This window comes from Centroberyx affinis, unplaced genomic scaffold (genome assembly GCF_046629955.1).
Source record: "Centroberyx affinis isolate AG114_WGS23_722 - 3 ecotype Tasmania unplaced genomic scaffold, CSIRO-AGI_Caff_v1 ptg003314l_1, whole genome shotgun sequence".
Taxonomy (NCBI): domain Eukaryota; kingdom Metazoa; phylum Chordata; class Actinopteri; order Beryciformes; family Berycidae; genus Centroberyx; species Centroberyx affinis.
Window position 1 is genome coordinate 46,138 of NW_027281319.1, and position 22,913 is coordinate 69,050.

General features: G+C 40.9%; 2 protein-coding genes across 2 annotated transcripts in view; both read left to right on the forward strand.

Annotated features, from left to right (window-relative positions):
- Positions 1–22,913, forward strand: part of LOC139660463 (transmembrane protein 266-like) — a gene marked incomplete at its 3' end in the record, with an annotated part of 33,441 nt that overhangs the window by 2,218 nt on the left and 8,310 nt on the right. The window lies entirely within an intron of this gene.
- On the forward strand, positions 1,650–3,132 carry LOC139660464 (macrophage mannose receptor 1-like). Its single transcript, XM_071538618.1, has 2 exons — positions 1,650–2,343; positions 2,746–3,132. Exons 1-2 carry the CDS (start codon positions 1,708–1,710, stop codon positions 2,839–2,841), a joined length of 732 nt encoding a protein of 243 aa, XP_071394719.1. The 5' UTR covers positions 1,650–1,707; the 3' UTR covers positions 2,842–3,132.

The window sequence follows — 22,913 nt, forward strand, 5'->3', positions numbered from 1 at the left end:
CATTGCTATTGATTGGTCACTGTTAAACCATGAGTTTAATTCTTTAATATCTCAACAATAGCAATGATCACAAGGGAAAAAAACAAGAATTTGGGAGATTTTTAACTCATTTCAATCTAAACCACACCCACTTCTGGTTTTATCAACTAGTAACTGTGATCAGTTATGAACAGGGTCAACCTGATATACTGCAAGAAGAACAAGTAAACATATCGTCGCCCACAAATGATGTAAACACCCCTTGAACCAATCAGTAACAAATAAACAAAAGTTTAGCATAGTTGCAGTCATGAATTCATTGAGCCAGCTGAGCAGTAGGTGGCGAGTGAATGTTTTCAAATGTTTACTGATGGTAGGAGAGAATTTATAGTGGCTGTATACAGGACCTTGTACAGACACGCATTTTCATGGGCTGTGGACAAAATAAAAAAAAAAAAAAAAAACCCTGTACATCGTTTAGGCAGCAACACTGTAACCTCACCAAGATGCAGTGTAGCAAATTTGGTGACATTTGCATGTTAAATGTACAAGGACTTAGCTTTAATTAGTTTTACAGTTTTTACTATAAGCTTTGTGGATTGACTGTAGGTTGCAGTAAAGCAAATGTTCTTCACATATTGACCGATGTAATATGAAAGGTAGAACTCTATAGCACCTATCACTGATTTATTGCAGATTTTGGAAATTTTTAGATTAGATTTGATTTCTGTAGTGCCACCAAGAGGACTACTGGCTCTATACTGTATCATTTGGCATAGGACTGGACCTCTGTACAAAAGTTTATGCATTTTCATGAATGGCAAGGTAGTTTTGGTAATAATAATAATAATAATAATAATAATAATAATAATAATAATAATAGGGGCACACCGAGTAGAGTGCGTACCATAAGGCTCAGTCCTTCCCGCAGCGACCCGGGTTTGAATCCGCACCACGGTCATTCGCCGCATGTCCTCCCCTGTCTCTCTGCCATACCTTCCTGTCTCTCTCTTACACTGTTGCTATCAATAAAGCATAGAAATGCCTAAAATAAATCTTTAATAATAATAATACAAGCATATGCACAGTTGATAAACCAACACACATTCTGACTAGAATGCCTGGATGTCACTCTTATTTCTCATGCTTGGCCATTTCAACTTGATTGTGTTTCTTTCTTGAGAGGAATCTATCAGGAGCCCATTGATCACTTCAGAGATCTGCTCACATTAGCTTTAATCATTTTAACTGTACCTTTTTCAAAATATGTCATTCAACAGTACTTGTCACTGCACCATACTTATTTAAAATAAATACTGTATGTTCCAATCAGGAATCAAGGAATCACAAGTGTAAAGAGAACTGTGACATTGCCCGTCCCACCATTAACCTTCTGGCTTCACTAGACAAAGTTAATTTGCAATGCAAGTTAATTTGCAATGCAAAATAATTGTTGCATCATCTGGTTCAATCATCCAGTAAAGTAGGTTTCTTGTGTGTGCGGCTGGCATGTACCCTAATGTAAATTGTTGTTGATGTAAGAATAGCTATTTGGCTATGCATAATACCAAAATTATTCAAAGTAAAATAGCTCCACAATTAGTATTCAGAGCTCACCATCCTTACCCCAAGGTGATTACTTGGACTGAAACGTCAGATGTAAGAGCTGGTGACAGCGGTAGCACGCCATCCATTCTCCTCTGTCGTATCTAAACACACGGCTCTACAATGAAGACGTCCATCTTCCAAATGCTCCTGATGGCAAATGTATCAACAGTGTTTGGGAAGTATGTATATGTTCCTGATAAAAAGACCTGGCTTGATGCTCAAGAGCACTGCAGAGCACACTACACTGAACTCGCCCCTGTCAGCAGTAAGAGAGACCAGAAGAAGCTCAGAAAGGCAGGTGCACAGCTTGAACAAACCTGGATCGGTCTCTATAGAGACCCTGATGACACTGACTGGAGGTGGTCAGGAGGGGGATATGCATCATACATGCCTTGGGTGGATGGTGAACCAAATAACGATAAAGAGGTTGAGTACTATGGCAGTATATGCTGGAGCTGTGAGCCAACTGGATGGAACGATCTTCCTGAATCCATTTGCCAGGAATTCTTCTGCTTGAATCTGATGGTGGTGAAGGAGAAGAAAACTTGGGAAGAGGCTCTGCAGCACTGCAGGGAGCAACACACCGACCTCACCAGCCTAGTCTCTGAGACAGAGGTCCTGCTGGCCCAGAGGGAGATCAGGGAAGCCCAGACCACTGAGCATGTGTGGACTGGTCTGCGCTACCTGGGAGACCGCTGGCTGTGGGTGAACGGAGACCCACTGTACCAAGCCTGGAGCCAAGGAGAAGAGCAACAGGTGCTCACACTAGCCTTATCATTTTTATGTTATCATGTCAAAACAATATTGATTACATTACCTTTCAGAGTATTAGACAGTGTTTTTTACTATGAATATGGGTATAACAGGTATGCAGCTTGGTGTGAAACCCTTTTGGGTATTATGGCTTTTAAATAATAGTTAACAAAGTAGTGTACATACATAAGAATAAAACAGGAGATAAAACAGATTGCAACCAATTCCATTTTTCAGGACTAGTCATGCTTTATTGGAATTACCAGCTTGCTTCTTTGAGCAATCAAATTGCTTGGCCACAACTACCGAAATACTATTGTTACTAACATTTTCTGTATTGAAAACATGCTGAAGAAAGATCATACTGACCTAACATTATCTATGCAACATGTATGCCACCACCAGTGTCCAGCATGGAGCCAGCGCTGTGGAGCCGTGAGCAAAGAGGGAGAGTGGGAGAGCTGTGACTGCCAGGAGAGACTCCACTTCATCTGCGACTGAGTTTGGCCAATGTCAATACTTGAGGTGGCCTGTCATACACATTGCTTCTTTTGTTTCCGTTTCATCTACTTCGTGTCATCTGTAATTAAGCTGAACTCAAGAGGAATAACACGTGGACAACCCAGTGAGTTTCCACCATGTGCTGAATTGTCAAAGGTGTGTAACATGTGTTAAGAGGACAAACAGCTTTAATTCATATACATAACAATATTTTGCAATATTTCTCTCTGATGTCATTGTAAAGGCTGTGTTTATACTATACAAATTGTAGATAGGTTTTGTACACTTTTTCCACTCTTGTTTTATGATTAAACTCTATGTATGCTCAAACTTTTCTATGTATTACTGACTCTTCTCTGACTCGACTGATTTTGTGATAGTATGGTAGAACATTTGCACTATTCGGCAGGCTTATCTCTGCACAGAGATAAGCCTACCAAATCTGAACAGTTACATATTGATATGTATATGGATATACAGTATGTATTCAGCACATATTTAGTGACGTTAACATGATTTCTTACATGATGAGAGGGAAACATATTTTGCCTGGCTGTTAGGGATATCAGGATCATTATCATGGCACGGAACCTGGAAGCTTTTTTCTACAAACCTTTTTTAGTTTTTACCAAAATATGGAGGAGCTACTGGATACACACACACACACACACACACACACACACACACACACACACACACACACACACATCTATGCACAAATGTCATATATTGTGCATGATTACCATCCATCATCTATTAAGTCTCCCTCCCCAAGTCCTTGACTTGCTGTCACCCTTGCTCAATATTATGTCCATTTATCACTAACTGACAACCTCTGGGTTGTCCAGCGTCCATAAGTTAACTAGGATCAATTAATCATCTCAGACTGAATATCCGCCCTCCTCCCCCTTTCTGTTGACAATTGTAGCCTTTATAGTAATTGACATTGTGCACTGCATGATCCACAAGGGGAACAGGGAACTGTCTGGGGTTTGAGGTAATTTACAGCCTGCAAATTGTTGTCGTGTGTTGTCGTGGCACACATTCTGTGGCCTTCAAATTTATATTCTTTGGCACTACCTTGTGGCAGTTTGTTGTAAAAATGGTGATAACTGTAAAGTGTTTTCTTAGTGGTCAGTTCAGATCATGTGACTCATAGGTTAGAAGTCAACCAGGAAAAGAGTGTGCAAGAATTTCTCCATGTGGTCCTCTCCTTTTTTCCTTTGCGTTTGTGCCTTGGAGAGCCTTTGCTTGTAAGTTTTGTTACCTTTTCTGTGCAAATGTGCATATAAATAATTCGGAATTCATACGTTTGGATTAAAAACAAACTACTTTGTGATAATTTAATCTGCTAAGGTTAAAAATGCTAAGCTAAATGTAGCTTCTTGTAGCATGTGCATGGAGGCTACTTGTAAGCAATGAAAATTCATTTGTGCTGTATTTTGAGAACAGTCTGTAACCAAAGCATTGTAACTTTATATTTATTTCAGTTTTACAAAGAAAAGAGAAGAGAAAAGAGGACTCAGTAAAACACCGTAACTTTACTCCCATGTTCGACTTTCTCTGAATCTTGTTTGTTAGCTATCTGTCAGTTTGTGCGTAGATGGAACACGCATCAGGGATGGAATACTGTCTCCTCACTGACCTATAAGTTTGGGCATGTATTCATAAAATGTATAATATGCATGCTAATATGAAACCCATTAACCATTTAAGTCATAGTGAATTTGCATGTAACCAGGCATCTGTAGTCAGTGCTCAGATTCTTGGAGATTTTTTCTGAATGGGACCCTGAATTGCTGTTTGGCTCGTAAAGTTCCACTTTCACTGCAATATAGAGCTGCAACGATTAATCGATTAATCCATTAGTTGTCAACTATTAAATTAATCGCCAACTATTTTGATAATCGATTAATCGGTTTGAGTAATTTTTTAAGAAAAATAAGTCAAAATTCTCTGATTCCAGCTTCTTAAATGTGAATATTTTCTGGTTTCTTTACTCCTCTATGACAGTAAACTTAATATCTTTGGGTTGTGGACAAAACAAGACATTTGAGGAGACATTTATCTTGGACTTTGGGAAACACTGATCGACATTTTTCACCATTTTCTAACATTTTGTAGACCAAACAACTAATTGATTAATCGAGAAAATAATCGACAGATTAATCGACAATGAAAATAATCGTTAGTTGCAGCCCTACTGCAATAGTTCCACTCATTCAATCGAACAGAGAATTTTACAGTGCAAGACTAATAGATAACTAAATTGGATTTGCATTTTGAAATTTGAGGAAAAACAAGAAAGCTTGGGTACAAGCTGTATACATAACATCCTTGGCTCAGTAAAGGACTACAATTTCCATCGTACTTTACACCACAGTGTAAAGCACTATGGCTGGCTCTCTGTGACAAAATGATGCAGTGTTTTATGCGGGATTGTAATTATTGCTCTGATTCTCCCTTCTACTTATACTCACTACTTGAAGAGGAGTGAAGGGAGTTGATGAGACTTATGGGTATTTTAGTAGATGTCATGGAATCTTATGTGTCTGATGATAAAAAAAAAGCCTATTTTTCAACACAGAGGTTGTCACAATGATTGATGACAGCAATCATATAATGGAGCTAACATGGGGCTGACATGGGGGAAATCGCTTGTTGCACCACAATGCCATGTGACTAGCCAGCTTTATATTTGAATAAGGACTCACAGTGTCATTGAGGCAAAGCACCTTACACAGTTCAGCAGTACTGCAGATCAAATAGTGATTCTCTGCATCCTGTGTGCCATGCCTCCTAACGGCCACTAGGGGCAGAGTGAGTGAGTGAATGAATGAATATGTGAGCGATCCTTCAGGCCCTGTAAAGTTCAATTTCAAGATTATTATAAAGCACCATGGCTTACAAATATGAAAGGAGATTAATTGTACAGACAGTAGGATGTAAGGATTAAAATAGAAAAAAAAACCCATAATTGTAAAGGCTTCAGAAATCAGTGTCTCAGTCATTTTCAGGCACATTAAACCTAAGAATGAGTACACTGTTTTTCCGCTTCAGCATGATGATGTGAAGTGCTGCTCTGACATATGGACGTAAGGTCATATTACAGCTGTCCTTTTGATTAGTCACAATATTAACAGATTTTTTTTTTCACTGTGCAAACCTGGTCACTGTCCAGTCCTATCATCCTGTCCAGCAATTGTGACTCAAACCTAGCTCTTAGTGCGAGCTCTCAGTAGGACGCACATAAACACCATAAGCTGTAATACAGGATCCAATACACACAGGGGCACACACACGCACATACACACACACACACACAAACCAACCCGCACACACCACCTCATCCAAGTACTCCGTTTGACACCAAATCAGGTCTCACTCCATTGGTTCCCTTCAGTTAGCCAGCCATGGCCCGAAACAGATGGATTTCACAGACGCACCGTCAACAGTGGGCCGACACTGACACAGCGCTGTTATCACAGCCAGTCCTCACGCAATACAACCCTCATTTGTCCCATTCCGTGTCAAGAGTCAGGCATAGCATGTCGTTGCATTGCAATGCATAATGGAAAGCTATGCTGCCTTTGTGCTTGATGCCATATCCTCATATCACTGTCTTATGCTGTGTATGGGCTATTGTTGGGATAAACACTTTGGTGTACAATGCTGAATTATGCATGGAGCATTTCCTACAGTAGTTCAACCTGTGAAATACCTGTAAGGCAGTGTTTCTGTCTAACTTCTCTAACTATGAGTTGGCACCCCAAACTGGGTCACAGGCCTATTGCTGTTGAGGACCCACAAAACTAGAGTATCAATATGTTCAAATGAGCTTGGGTCCCAGGGCAAGAGACTTGAATTGACTGAAATTTCTCATTTTGGTCCCGGGGCTGAAGAAGTGCAAGAACCCCTGCTATAAGAAGCTCTAACAACAGATTTACGAACGACTGCAGTGAAGGTTATTTTACCAGTGAGCTCAATTTACTCAAACTGTGCTTAGTGCGATGGGGTCACTATTTCATATTCAAGTCATTAGTGCGAAATGTCTGCCTGTAAAAATGCTGCCAGTGGGAGTTGTAAAAGTCATCATTCTCTCTTTTAGCTTTAATGAAATTCCATTTAAATCCACCAGGCATGAGCTCCAGATAGTGCATATCTTGTTACATCTCCACTATACCTTAAATAGTATACTAATCCCCTACATTAATCACTATTACCAGGCCCTGCGTCTGGCCTTTTACTGGGAAGTTTCATAAGGATGTTCCTATAGCCCTTGCTTTGTAATAATAGAGGTGATAAAGGAGAAGATAGGGGCTGAGTGAGAATAGTTAATGATGGCTACCTATGCTTGACTCCCAATATGAAGACATAAGTGAAATATCAACAACCCCTAACAGATGATCTGTCTCTATAACCTCCTATCAGATCTGATGTTTTTGCCAATCTATGACATTTTAAGAGAAGTTGCTAAGAAGGTGCTATGATGACCGCTTCACTTCAAACTGCTGATAACCAGCCCTAAAAGACTGAAACTGAGAACGAGAGAAGAGAAGAAGCCACTTCTGACATTAAGGCCACGTCAGTAGAATCAGTGAGGCATGGCCAGAGACAGTTAGAGTGAATGTGTCAGTCAAGCCCAGTGTCCTCCAGGAGCCAATACTATTTTTTCTGTGGATTTCAGCACCACTGGGCTTTGAGTGATTACACCCGCGCTTCCGTCTCCTCATTACCGCATCGATCAACCTCTCAGACAGACAGCAGCCATTGCTTTTAAATGACATTCAGGAACACCACACCCATGCGCCATCGTCACGTTTTACGATGGTTTACTGCGGCAACGGATGGGATTCTTAAACCCGTGCGCTCACATTACTTACCTGTAATGTTCACTTATTATGAATTGCTATGGCTTTTGTGGGTCGTAACAACATACAAACACCACCAGGCCCACATCTGCGCTCACTTTTCAGAAGGCCGATATGAGAAGCCGGCGCACAGTTCTCTATCAGAGTGCCATCTAGCAAAAAAGACCGATCACCAAACTCACCTTTAGGGAAATGGGGCAGGAGAAATGAACCTTTTTTTTATGGGCATGTGGAATGATGAAGTGAAGTTGAGAGAAACAGAGACAGCGGCAGTGGGACGGCAATCCACAGCCATCAAAATGATAATGTATCTGGGAGAAGAATCTGTCGGCTGCTCCACTGACTCTACCTGGGAAAGTGGATTGCCTTTCCTCCCCAGCCTGCATTAGGTGGCTCATTGGCTCTCTGAGATAGTGAAGGAGTGTGCCATGAAGAAGGGTCGTAATATGCATGGGAAACGGCGAGGCATGCACAGCAGCAGCGATGTTTGGCAGAGCGAGCATGTGTGCTCTTGAAATTGAGAATGTCACAACCACAGTACAGGTGTTTTATCAACATGGTGACGGTTCATTGAGTGAGGGATGGACGAAACTTATTTTCACTGGCGCCGTAGTTTTGGAATGTCTCGCTGTCAGCAAAACTTTTCTTATTCATTGATTTCAGAAACAGAACTGGATGTAAATGAGAAATATGCAAACTAAACTGATATTACTTCTGCCATACTGTGTTAAATGTCCTCTGTAGTTTAATATAAATGCTTTTAACTTCAAAGGTGTACTAATCAATTTCATTGTTGAGTCCCTGAAATAATATGGCAATTAGTGATTACACCTGATCATACCTGATTATGTTTGGGATTTTTATGCATATTCATTGTGTGTACAGACAGATGAGTGAAGAATTTTGGCTGTAAAAAATATATAAATAAAAATAGTATAAACATTGTAAAAATAGAAACATCCAATATCATGCTTTAGATTGTTTTGTGTCACTTTTGTATATCTGTATATTCAGATTACAAATTGGAACAATTTAGACACATATTGTATATTTCAGTCCTCAAAATTCAACCAGTGCCGGATAGAATCACACATTTTTACATCTTGGGAGCAGAAGACAAATTGCAGGCTCTGTTTTTTCTTCCCAGATTACAGATTGAGCCCTTAATGAATAAAGCTTTGTGTTGTCACGGCTTGCCTATAAGGTTGCGGTGTGTTCCACAGTGGGACCCAAGCAGCGGGGATTAATCAAGAGAAAAGGCTCCTATGTCAAGCTGCCACTGTGTGATGAAGCACCCACTGTCAGCCATGTTTGCATTTCATAGCTTGTAGCATTGTGAAGGTGGAGCTGACCTTTCTGTTATCTCTCGTATACTGCGCTGCCCCCACTTCACATGATGGGGATTCAGAGGAAGGCGAAGTAGTCGTTCACACACAATCTCTGACACACACAGAGAGAGAGAGAGAGAGAGAGAGAGAGAGAGAGAGAGAGAGAAAACAAGGGCAGGCACAAAAGCTCTCTCACTGCACTGCGTAGTGGTTGTTATCTAATCCTCTGTAATCATGGTTCACTTCATATTCCAGTTTATACTGGGCTGTCACACCTCATTAGGACCAATAGTGTTCCTTCATTGATGCTTCTGCACATTCAGATAGGATCCTTTTTCTCTTCCATTGTCTCTCTCTCTGTCTCTCTTTCTCACACTACCTTTTTACCTCTTCCTTTCTATGTCTCTCCTTGTCCCACTGATTTTTTTCCTGTGTATATTTTTCCTCCTCTCTCTTCCCCCTCCTTTTGGTCTCTCACTCTGTTCCACTCTCTCTCACTTTTTCATCTTTTTTTCATCTCTTTCTCTGCCCTCTTATTCACACAAAGCATCCATAGCCTTCCCATGCTGAATACCAATCTGCACTGTAACTAAACTATCAAAATGCCAAGAAGCAGTCCCAGATTTTTTTCTTGTTCTGCACCCTTGTCAAAACATCACACTGACCACAGCTACCTTCACAAGCCTTCAGGAGCCTCCGAGAGCACATTCCCGTAGGGAGGGTGACGAAAGGTGGACAGGTTGGAGATTTCTAGCACCCATTTGCTGCATTGTTGCCTAACACAGTGTTCCTATCAGGAGAGAAGTGGGCGACATTGTGGGAGGTGGTTGTTCTAGCTAGCATCGGGGGGCAGTTGCAGTGTTAGCAGTTTTGGCGCCATGGTAAGTGGAGTGTAGTTATTAATAGAGTTGGGCCCATCCATCTTCCTGTCTAGGAAAAACGCTGGGAGGACCAAGGTGGCGTGGGCTTGTGTTCAGCACTTTCATGGCCGCCCACTCTCCCCCTAGTCATCAAGCTGCTTTTGTTTGTTTGCTCACTTTTTTTTTTTTTAGGTTTGAGGGTTTTTTGGTGCATTTCAGCTTGTATTTGTGTAGGACGTTGCTGGTGTGTGACTTCGTTGGGAAAAAAAAGCGCAGGCTGTGACAAAGAGTGTCAGGGAGTGGAGATGTGGAGGGCTGGCCCTCATCAGCGGCTTGTACTGACTGCTGGAACTGACAATTCAGTAGTCACTGTTGACAATAGGACCAATCACACTGTTTTCACTTTAGATGGTGGCCCATACTTTTAAAGGCATCAAGCCTGCAGCCTCTGGTCAGATTGTCAGCTTAGTCTGCTTATATAAATTCTGATACCCTAAATCAATCATTTGTTATGTAAGTTATGCAATCCATCATATTGAGGCTGATTTCTCATGTAAATTGTATTTTATAGACATTTTTGTCCTGGACACACACATTTTGCACTAGTAGATTCTACAATTGGCTAATCCTGTACTAATAACCAAAGCCATAGGTAGACAGTTATCATGGCAGTTTTCAGTGGCAGCCATGTTGCCTTCCCAGTCCTGTTGCTGAGTAACTTGCAATTATGAAAATTGACTTGCAGAATCACTCAAACAATATTACACAGGACATTGTTACATATTTGCAGTCTGCACATCTTATGCTAGAGAAAAGGCAGCAACATGATGGCCTTAGTACAGCCAAACTCTGTATTGAGTCTGAGCAGAGCTTTACAGGATGAATGAAGTTGTAGAATATAATTTAACCCTGAGATGACGTAACTCAAATGGCACATAACAACCACTCTACTGCCTTTGAGCAAGGCACCTGACACTCCACAAGCTCCAGCAGTACCGGCTCAGTGGCTGAAAGTGTGCTGCCACCAACCTCTGATGTTGGACTGTTTATGCAAAAATGTGTGGAAAAGGTCAGGGTGTAAACAAATTCCATGTTCCGAGGTAATTAATTCTCTTCTCTTCTCTTCTCTTCTCTTCTCTTCTCTTCTCTTCTCTTCTCTTCTCGTCTCGTCTCGTCTCGTCTCGTCTCGTCTCGTCTCGTCTCGTCTCTTCTCTTCTCTTCTCTTCTCTTCTCTTCTCTTCTCTTCTCTTCTCTTCTCTTCTCTTCTCTTCTCTTCTCTTCTCTTCTCTTCTCTTCTCTTCTCTTCTCTTCTCTTCTCCTCTTCTCTTCTCTCCTCTCCTCTCTTCATTGGGGGCAGTGTGATAAGAGACTAAATGAACTCTGGGGCAATTATTGTCCGAGGGCAAAGGATAACACCTGGCTAAGAATGTGCAGTGTGAATATGACTTTAGCATCATTTGCACAGGTTGCCAGACCTGACTCACCAGCCCAGTCCAGCCCCCACTGCCATTACTAGAGCTCACCTGAGCAGTGGAATGATGTCACCTCCCATCCCAGTGATGGGTGTGCGGTTGCCAGACACAGAGACAGAAGCATATGTCGCTGATACGGCTGTTCCAAATGTGTGAGGAGCCCAGGGTGGGAGTGCTGGGCACCAAGACCAGATGGTTCATCTAAATCTGTGTTCTAGTGAGCAGGGGGGGAAAGAGGAAAAAACAAGTGCTCCTACCCTCTGCCACCCACCAGCTATAGGCCAAGGGTCCAAATGTTCCATTTTGGAAATAGCCACTGGCCCATTTGCAAGTTTTAGAAACTGGTCAATGGAGAAAAATAAGCATAGTCCTCTGCATATAATCAGAACCCACTTTGGAGGATTTTTGAAGTGGATTTGAAATCAATCCAAAATCAAAATGCTTCTGTTGCTGCAGTTCAGAGCATGAGGGATTGTCACACTTAAAAACAGGCAAACTTAAAGCATACTAAATTATCGATAGCCTGAAAACGACATAAGAGCTTTGCATGATTATATGAAAGGGCCAGCAAACAAATGTTGCTCCTGACTTGGCCAACATTGCATCAACTTGGAGGAAAATATCAAGGCGCAGCAATGTCTCACCACGTTAGTTGAGAACCGCTGATGAACCACTTGTGGCATGTGGGAATCACTCTTGAGTTTTACTCTGTGCCTTGCTCGATAAGCAGAACCACAACAAACTTGTGTGGCCTTTTACTGTAGCTCCATTGTTGCATGTGTTCCTCACCCACTATAACTTTGTCAGAAGAGGAGGGGAAGAGAGGCAAAATGTTGAAGTCTTGCTTTGTAGAATAATGCATTCTCTGAGGGCTTTCGCCTGGCCAAGCCAATTTAGCCTGATTTAATTAGAGAGCAGAGGAAGTTGTCTGAGAGAGCGACCAGGGAGTGACCGGCCTCCCTGTTATCTCCCGGGCTTCTTAATCCCTTTGCCACAGGGAAGGCTGCAGGCCGCAGTAGTGCTAAAGCGTTGAAGCAAACTGTTCGTTGTTTGTCAAATAGTTGTTTTCTGTCTGTCTCGTAGGACGGATGTGTTTTTTGACGTTTGAGATGGCCTCAATCTTAAAAAAAGGCTGAAAGTTATACTTTTATTCCATGATTTTCTCTTGGAAATGATGTGTTTTGTGTTCCCAATGATAATTCTGTAATTTATCCCCCCCACATCACTACCCTCCTCCCATTCCAATAAATACACCAACAGTTCAACATCCCATTAGACCTAATACACAAAATATTACAATTAAATTCAATTTTATTGAATTTTTATTGGTTTCATTATTATTAATAAGTCTGTGAACAAAGTCATTTGCAATAACAGACCATTCAAAATGGCAAACAGTACAAAACAAATAACAGCCAGGGGCAAGAAGAGGCAGAAAACAGGGGAAGAACATTTATATTCATCAAAAAAGTGTCCCCTAGTTTGTTTTGATGATGTCAGTGGATTAAAATGGAAAATGAAAGAAAAGTTCTAGAGAATTTCAATGTGCATCAGTTTGTCATGACCAAAATGAAAATAACCGAAGTTCAGTTTTCCTGTCTGTTTCCTTTCCCGTGCCTCCTTATCCTCCACAAGCCTGCAGTTGAAGACAGATGCGTTATTGAGGACATGACAAAGACATTAATGTGACCGAAATATTGGCAAGTTGTTCTGTGCCTTTTGATGACTACATTCATAAATACACACACAGAGGTGGTTAAATGAAAAAAAACATCCTAGAGAACTTGTCCCCTGCTCAGATTCCCATCCAGATCACCTACTGTCAGTGAAACAAACCTATACTTCTATTTTGTGTTTTGCCTGTCTGATGTTACCTGGGTCAACTTTTACACATTTGTGTGCCTCCACTGTCAACACGCTGCAAACTTGCAAGGATTGATAATGTGATAATGGTAAAAGCCAGACAGAGAGACTGATTGGATTGCTAGTACCTGGATGGCCCAGGTGTAGCCTTGCCGAACCCAGCTGTAGTCGTGCCCACAGCTGGGATCGCCTTCAGAGAGGAGGGACGGAGTGGTTAATATTCACAGACATGCAAATTGTGTGATTACTTTTATGGCTAAGAGGGGAGGGATCAAGTGTCCGGGGAAAAACCTACTAATGGAGACCAGCTTGACAGCCCCAGTGCAGATGTAAGTAGATCTATCTCCATTTACCCCGATATTAAAAGGTAATTTCTCTGGCCAAGAACAACTTCAATTTCACCCTCCCCCCTACCCCAATACACACACACACACACGCACACACGCACACACACACACACACACACACACACACACACACACACACATGGTAGGTATTAATGATGTAGCTAGTGTCAAGGTGTCAGAGTCATGTCCGGTGTAGATTGCTGAACTTTGCATCTATAATGTGAAACTGCTGTTTATATAGTGATAATGTGAAATGGCTATTTACTTGTTTATGACGATTTTGTACTTTTAAAGAAAATGCACTTCCTGAATTGAAATGAAAGTGAACAAACCCTCAGCCCTGACTGATACAATGGTAAACATTGAAAAAGTCCCCCAGCCTTTATCAGTCCTAGGTCCCCCATACACATGGGGTTAACGTGGTTTATATCTGGACTGTGTGCTAGATATGATTTAGCTGGATTATATTGACTCTTGACATTAAAATGCAGGTATACACATTGAAATCAGATTTCTCCTTCCCTCGCAAAACACAGATTAAAAATTGACAGTTAACACCTTGTCTCACAACATGTGCGGGTATCCTGGCAATCCATTTTTGACAAGGAGTTTGCTATATGGCTGCCTGCCGCCTGTTTGACTTCCTGATTGAATCCACATGTTTACATTTTTTTCTGTTTACGTAATTAGTATATGGGTTGAAGACGCATTGCATTTACACTTTGTTATTAATGTGGCCTAATGTGTCTCTGGTCTCTGGGGGTGGCTTGGGTGATTAAATCTCCAGTGTGCCATGATGCATTTACACCTAGATTATAAATTATTTTGCTCTTTCAAAACACAATCCGATCACCCATGACACATTATTGTCCTGGGTGATCGGTGTGAAGGGTGTCCTAGATAGGTGCTGCAAGATTTTCCTATCAATTCCTCTTGGGGTCCAATAACAGTAGTAGTGCAGCAAAATGTATGTAAAACATGGGAAATTAACATGCTGAATTAACAGACTTTATCAATTTTGGTGATATTGTCTTTCAATTAATCTTGGACATATCTTTGCATTTGGGCCACAATGTGCAATATGATTAATAATAGCAAATTCCTGCACTGTGATTCACAGCACTGCTAGAGTAAGCCAGTGATCAAGCGACTGTACTAATGTTCATTTAATGCTGTTCACCTGATAATCTTTGAATGTCTTGTTTGGACTGCACCATGTGCTCTGTCTACACAGTGTCAGTAGTCCTTCATCTTTCTTCAGTATAATCTTGTCCATTACATCAAAACACTATTGTGCTAATTTGCTGCATCTTAAATGAGCTACAAAATGCTTTTCTTTGTCCTCCATATCCACACAGTTCCCTCAGCTGAGTTCCCTAGCTAACTCCTAACTAACTGCAGTATATAGTAAGAGTATATCGACCGGTGCTGGCTCTGATCGGGGACACACATGCACACATATACACATGTTCTGTATACACACACTGACCTTCCTGTGCCCTTGTAAAATACAAATGAGGCAGTCCCCAGAGTTCCCACAGGATTGCTCTGGTGGGCTGAGGAATAGCTGAACACCAGCTGACCTTGCTATCTGGACTGTTCAACAACATCAACATTGTGTTGTGCAGATGAGGTACCGCCTACACTGACCTCAGGCCTTTAGAGGCAGCCCCATTATTTGGGTTGGGAAGGTTGCCTGCAATGTGTAATCTGTTACAGATAACTGATTACCTGCTAAACACTGTAATCAGTACAATAATCCACTGGACATTAAAAGTTTGAGATGTATTCTGATTACGTTCTGTTACTTTTGGATTGCTTTTCTCCAAAATCCACAGAATACTAGTGATGGGTTGATTCACAAATCAATCGTTCATTTGAGAACGAGTTGAATCGGTTCACCAACTGAACTGAATCAAAATTTCAGATTCTGTGTCTGTGGTTGGATTGCGCTCCGTACAGTTAAGTGAGCTAACACGCTTGTCAACACAATAAGAGCATTCAAGACAAAGACAATTGTTGTCTGCCTTCCTTGGCAATGACTTCAGTACTGGCTGGCTACTCTCCCAAAAATGGGCTAAATCAACTACAAACACAACAAACACTTAAATTCTTTATATTGGTCAGTCGGTGAGCGTTTAATCCATTTGCAGTTTTTACATGTGACAAGTAATGGACATGATAGCAAGCTAGCAATGGCTGCTGATTTGGACAGACCCTATTCTGTCAATGTGTTGAGATTGTACAGCAGTAAAACAAATCAAGTCAGTTAATATGAATGGAATAGAATATGCAATAAAACTATTTAAAGCATAACTCCCTATTTTCCCATCTTTATCCATTATGCATCAATTTTGTCCAAAATCTCGTCCATTGCTTCTCTGTAGAACTATTTATGTCTTGCTTGCATGGGTGCAGCTCTCTAATACAGTACCATAGGGCCAATGGACTCAACAATCAACACATTGAATGCTCGCTCTGTACTAGCTCTGACAAGATTTTGGTCAGAATCGATTGGTATGATGTAAAATTATAAATTATCAAAATTATTATAAATTATCCTTCTTCCAATTTACTTACATTTGAAGTGTTAGCATTATGTTTAACTGACCATCAATCAGTATTATCAGCTATTATCAACTTTTATTTACAGATGCATACACAGATTTGTCATGATGAGGTAAATTCTACCCTTCTGGTACTCCATACAGGTTAAGACAAGTGCTTACGATTATTTCCAAGTCTTTGACGCCACGTTTGCATTACAATGGGACCAAAGACAAGAGGGGGAAAACACAGTGTTAACCAGACATACTGTGACCTTCCTCAATCAATGAGTCAATGAAGAATGACAATGCCTTAATGTAACTGTGACACATAAATAAATGAACAAATGAAATAAACAAATAATGAACAAATAAAATTAGATATGATTATTGCATACCCCACAATATCATTGCTGTGTGAATATAATTATACTAATAATTCACTAGGCAAGAATGAAAAGTCATATTTCTTTCTGGCTATTTCCTCACTAAAACTTTCAGAAAACAAGAAGCTGATCAATATCTTTGAGAAATAGCCATTCAGCTGCTTCAGAGATTTATATCTTTACTCCAGGATCAGAAATGTATATGTTCTCTTTCCTATGAAAATGCCGCAGGAGTTTTGGGGTTTGCCTCTTCCGTGCTGATGTGTTGTGATCAATGGTGCACGGGCATTGGTAATGGGGAACCTTTCAAATGTAAAATTAATTACCTGCAATCTGACAGCATCAGGGAAAACTCAGCATATATTTTATGCTTAGTTGGTACTCCCCCTTTTCCATGCTTGCTTTAGCATGAAGCATTGTGTATGTGTGTGTGTGTGTGAGTGTGTGTGTGTGTGTGTGTGTGTGTGTGCAAGAGTGGTTGCAATGTGGAACCTACTGGAGACACATTTGTTTTTAGGGGAGGATAACAGTAGACACCATCTGCCATGGTGTCTGCTTTGTCATATTTGTTAGGTGAGACTGAATTTGCCATCAGCAGACAGTGATTTGTCATTCAAAGACAAGACTTCTAATCCTTGCTTCAGGAAGGAGAAGCTCTTCTCTTACCTGCCCCTTTCCTTCCTTTCTGTTAAGGACATATTCCAGAAGCAACCCAGCAAACAAGCCCTTTTGGGGCCAATTGGGCCCCTTGTGGGCTGCCCACAGTGGGCCTATATCAGCCGTGAATGGTGGCCACATGTGGGCAGCCCACACCAAGCCCAAGCCCAAAGATGCACGGCTTGGTGTGGGCTGCCCACTAGCCATATCAGCAGTGAAATGGTGGCCACGTGTGAGCCCCAAAGTTTTGGGGCCCTAGTGGGTAGCCCACACCAAGCTCAAAGCTGCACGGCTTGGCGTGGGCTGCCCACTAAGGCCCACAATATCTCACCAGTAAGTATGTTTCTTAAGATTATCAGCAGTGATTCAAACCCAATTATTGGACTGGAGAAACATTAACTTGTCCGACCAAAATTTCCACTTGTCCCGGACAAGCGTTAATGTTGAGCGCTGCTGGATTAGCTTTCCCCAATTAAATTGTCACGTCGTATTGTCTGACCCAGAATGATTTAGAATTAGAATTATTTACTATGACATTATTGCCAATCTGACCTTTATTTTCCCTCTCAGTCAATGTTAATAACAATAAATGTTTCAAAAGTTGCCTTTTCCCTAATGCATTACCATCAACGACTCTCACTTAACCTAGCTAGCAAACACAGCAGCATCAAACTCAAGCAACACGCATAAGGTAAATTCGGCAAATGTTAGATAGTCAGCTAGTTAATAGGCCAATGTTGTGAGATAAATGTAGTAAAATGTCTAACAAATGAGAGAGACCAACACTTAACATTACCATCAATGTCAGAAGAAATGTGAAATCTTGCTTGAGCTACGTTAAGTTGGAGTAGAAAAAAGTGATCTGCGGGCCCATGTGTGGGCATGTGCACCGTTGATGATTGATGTTGCTGAGATGAGATTTATCCAATTAGCAGGTGCCATATGCACAAAAGGTGACATGAGCAGTCGTCACATTGATGTCCCGCCCTCTGCTCAATGCTTAGAGTCAGGTGTTCAGAGCCCCCACCTTGGGACTTTGCAGATTTGCATAAATCGTATAGGTCTCAATTTCTAAAATGACGGAAATCCGGCATTTGCTGGAAAAATCACATGTATGATACCTTAAATGAGTCATTAAAATGAAAATATGAGAATTGTACAATAAAAGCCATGAATGTGTGTTACAAGTTGTGACATAGTGTAACACAAAGCTAATTTTCTATTTTAGCTCTCAGAAATCAGATCATGTCTCACAAAGATTTGTAGTTTTCCAAAGCTTTCTTCATGAAGTTTAAACTAACTAAACTAAACTAATCTAAACTGGTATCAACATTACATGTTGAATTAAATTGAATATTACTCTATCATGTAGTCTCTTCTCTTTCCACCATTTGTTCTGTATACCAGAGGATTCCTAAATACAGTGCAAGAGCCTTGTTCTCTCTCTCTGTCTCCATCTATCTGCCTGTCTATCTCTCTCTCTCTCTCTTCTCTCTCTCTCTCTCTCTCTCTGTTTTCTCTTTCTCTTCTCAGCATGGGTGTGAATTAGTTTCATCCATTGGGGTCACATTGCTAATGCAGCGAAGAAGTTACCACATAAAAAGTGTCAAGATGATCTCACTTCACATCCACATTCACAATCGCACCTCTCACCCCAGGAATAGTTATTCCTAGTTTCAAGCACCCCCAGGTGATTAGCCAATAATGGAACTCAAGCCAAAGAAAGAACAGATATTTGGCTAGTGAGAAAATGCACAGTCCCAATTCATTATGCCCTGAGAAACTTGTTTTGAGATTGATTTGTGCAATAAAACTGCTGTGTTGCCAGGAATCTGATTATTGATGGTGTTCAGTTTGTCAGAAATTGGATTTGTTGTGTTGTGTGGAGAAGTAATAGAGAGATCAATCCACCTGCTCACTATGAATCATCAAAGGACTCACACTGCAGCAACACTGGCTGTGCTTTTGCCCGTTGTTTGGACTGGTGGGTAGAAGGGCAGTAAAAGGATACTGTATCATGCAATGAACTTGCATTAGTCTTCCATGCAATGCCCTAGATGAAGGGTTAAACATAATTTTATCATTGAGCCATTGACCCAAAATAGAAATGCAGTCTCACCTCAGGTCACAGTCAAATGAAAACCTGCCAGTATTGTTGTGATGCAGGAACTAAACAGAAATCTGACTAAAACCCATTTTGGTTGCCTAACCCATGGTTTAAGAAACTACAATGTAAATTGATATTCTACAGGAAACTCGAGGGGTGGTCTATGGGAGTATGGGAGGAAAGGTTTTGATTGTTCTCTCTTATCAGTCTGTGCAAATATATTGCGTTTTTTAACTGCTTTGTGACTGGATAATACGTTCTTGCTCTAATCTAAACCTAATAAAGGCAAACAAGACATCAAAACTTCTGGGTATAAGTTCACACACAGAACAAATTAATAAGCACCTCTCTGGTGATATGACAGAGATCATTTAAATTATAGAGATGGTCTGTGTTTGAAAAAAGCAGGACCTAGACTTACTTCTCTACTTCTCATTTCTATGTGTATAGTACGAACATGTGCCCTCAGGGAAGAGAACTCTAGTAAAAATAAAAGTCCTCTTTTGAGAAAGATTCAGTTTAATTCCAGAAAGGCCAATGGACTTTGGGGGTCTAAGAGAAGGCCAACAAGCCATTAATTGAAGGGGGTAAATACAATTATAGCTACTATTTCCTTGAGTGATTCTGAAAATCTAACAACACTGGTTTGTACAGAAAATGGGTCATGGAGGGGAATTTTGAAAGCTATTTGAAAGATATTTCACTTCTAAAATTCAAAACAGCCATCAATTGGCCATAGCTTGGCCTTTTTGGAGTTTAGCAAAAGTACTGACTTGAATGTCCTTGTCAAAGCGTATTTGTAACTGCATCTAGACAATACATAAACATAGCAGAGTAAAAACTATAGTACAAAATTTGCTTTGAAATGTAGTAGAGTAAAAGTATAAATATTTCCCAACAAGGAAAACGTCAAACTGAATTTATGTACAGTACTTGAGTAAAAGGACTTATTTTCTGCACCTGTCTGTAAGACTAAGGATGAATAAATGTTTAAGCGATATCTCCACCCCACCGCAAAGGAGTACTTTATCTGATGAGACCATCAGGTGCTGTGAGCAGCGTTGTCTGACAATCCTAGTGTTTGGTGGCTCACTCCTCCTCGCTCACTCGGCATGCTGGTATTGATTACTTTTCCTGATTTAATCTCCCTCCTCTGTTCCCCTGTCCAGCTCCACTCAATCTCCCCAGCAGTGGGAAGCACTGACAGCTATATCAACCTGCTCAACACGCACTGGTAGCACAAAGGAGGGAGAAAAAGCAGGAGGGGGACAGAGAGACAAAGAAAGAGAGTGGGAAAGAGAGAGATAAGGCAAGAGAGAGAAAGGGTGAGAGATAAAGAAAGTGTATGTGAGAGAGAGAGAGAGAGAGAGAGAGAGATTGGCAGAGTGCAAATGAAGAAGCAAAGATGTAAGAGCAGATAGTGCAGAGTAAAAGAGACAATACAAGAAAGATAGAGATGAAGTCAAAGAGTCCCAAGACAGATGGAGAGATTGAACGTGATGAAACAAGATAGGGAACATACGTTAAAAGAAATATAACCGAAAGTTGCTGTGCTTGGTGTGTTGTATTGTGGCTTTCTTTGGATCCTCGAAAACTGACCTTATCCGCTGTATCTTTGTGACAAAAAGTCTCACAATGTGACCAAAGCCACAATGGCAATATGACAAAAGCATGCAAAATCAGTTGTAGGTTGTGACATTTTTTATTTTGGAAATGCAGGGGAGCCAAAGCAAGTTTGAAAACTATTTGTTTGAGAGGTGACCTTGTCCGCTATACCTGCTTGTCTACTAGTGACTCGGGCCAGGTGGTTCTGTCAGGCCGTCAGGGCCGACTGGGTCAGAGAAACAACATTTCCTAACATTCTGTTGCTTTAATAAGACTCATTAATATACCGCATGTGTCACCAGCAGTGTCTGACTGCGTCCCCTCTGGGCTGGGCTGGCGTTGGCATGACATGAGTTAAGGACACAAACGTTCACTGAATTCAGCCCATTAGTCTTCTGTATCCAAGCTGAGGCTTCACACTGTCTGTCGTATCACATCCCTTATGCATGTGTGTATGTGAGTGTGTGGATGATGCATTGCCTTGCACGGTGCTTTTAGCATGTGACCAGGCAGTGTATGCTTGGCAGATTGTAACTCATAGGTTTTATTGCCTTGTTGACTCATTTCAATATCCTCACATCATAGATCTGATACAGTATACTGCCTTTGATGCACTATGAACAAGAAAGGCACAGGTTACGATGCATTGCAGTGAGTGCAAGTCCTTGTGATGGGCTGCAGGTTGTCATACTAAGACATGAGTGATTCTTGGAACCATTAAGGCCTGAAGAGACTGTACCCTTATAAAGTTTGTGAGGAGAGTATTTCACTTTTACCATTTCTTTTTACTGCTCCCACTCAAGGAGTTTTATTGTTCTGTTGAGATTATAATTTTTTGCCTCCCTGCAGAAGGTAAATGAACTGTGAAATCACTCGATATGAGGAGCACTTTGATGGACTATCTAACAATACGGTAGAACCTTGCAAACCTCTGGGAATGGAGGTTGTTTGAACCAGTGAAATGTTTGGATGAGTCAAACACACTGACATACCAAGGCATCTCATATTCAAAATATAAAACAAGTATGCACGCATATTCCGCACAGTCTCATTTGCACTAATTCTAATGTCATGAATCAACAAGGAAACACCATCACTTGTGAGCTATTATTAGAACTTAGTTTCACAGCATTGCATATTCCATTCATTATGTTCAAACGATCAGATCGGATGACTGGGGTTTGGAAAAATGAGGCTCTGCTGTATACTGTGGACTGTTGGGGGTGGCAGTAACCTTAAAGTTAGAGAAACTTATGACTGGAAGGTCGCTGGTACAAATACCCAGCTTGGAAAATTTGGGTGGCGAAAGTGAATGAGTAACACTCCTCACCTTCAACAACTACTGTCAAGGTGCCCTTGAGCAAGGCACCTGACTGAGCAGATCTGTAGCAATGTGAATATAGTAAATATAGTGAATATTTAGTATGTAACTATATGAATGGAAAGCAGAGTTTTGCTGAAATAGAGCATGCATGCTCTGCAAACTTTTCCTAAATAAATAAAGAATAAATACGCTACATTTAATCATCCCAATGGCTTTGTCCCTCAAGTTTCAACTCAAATTGTTACGGACAAGGATTTGAATGTTCTCTTACTACCGGTGAATAATCATATCGTCCTTTTTGGCACTGAAATAACATCTCAAATGCTCCTATACCTGTCATCATGCCCTTCGATTTAATGATAAATATGATAGTGTGCCAGAATTTCTCACTGCCACATTCTCATGATAGCTAACATTTGAATGTTTATAAAATCTATTTAATTTACGCAGCTGCCTCACATCTCCTCAGCTATTCTTTCTTGGCGTATCTACAGTATGTCTTGGGGGGAAAATCAGGGATGTGGCAGCTTGTGTTTGCTCAATTCTATGTTCCTTTAGCTTTTGGAACATATGCTGTGGGGTAAAGGTCTGCATGAGGACATTAAACTGATTCAGATGCATCAGTGGGATGAATTTATAGGCAGGAGGATCCATCACCGCTGGAGTTTGCAATATGCGGTCTTCCATTGCATATTAAAAATTGTAG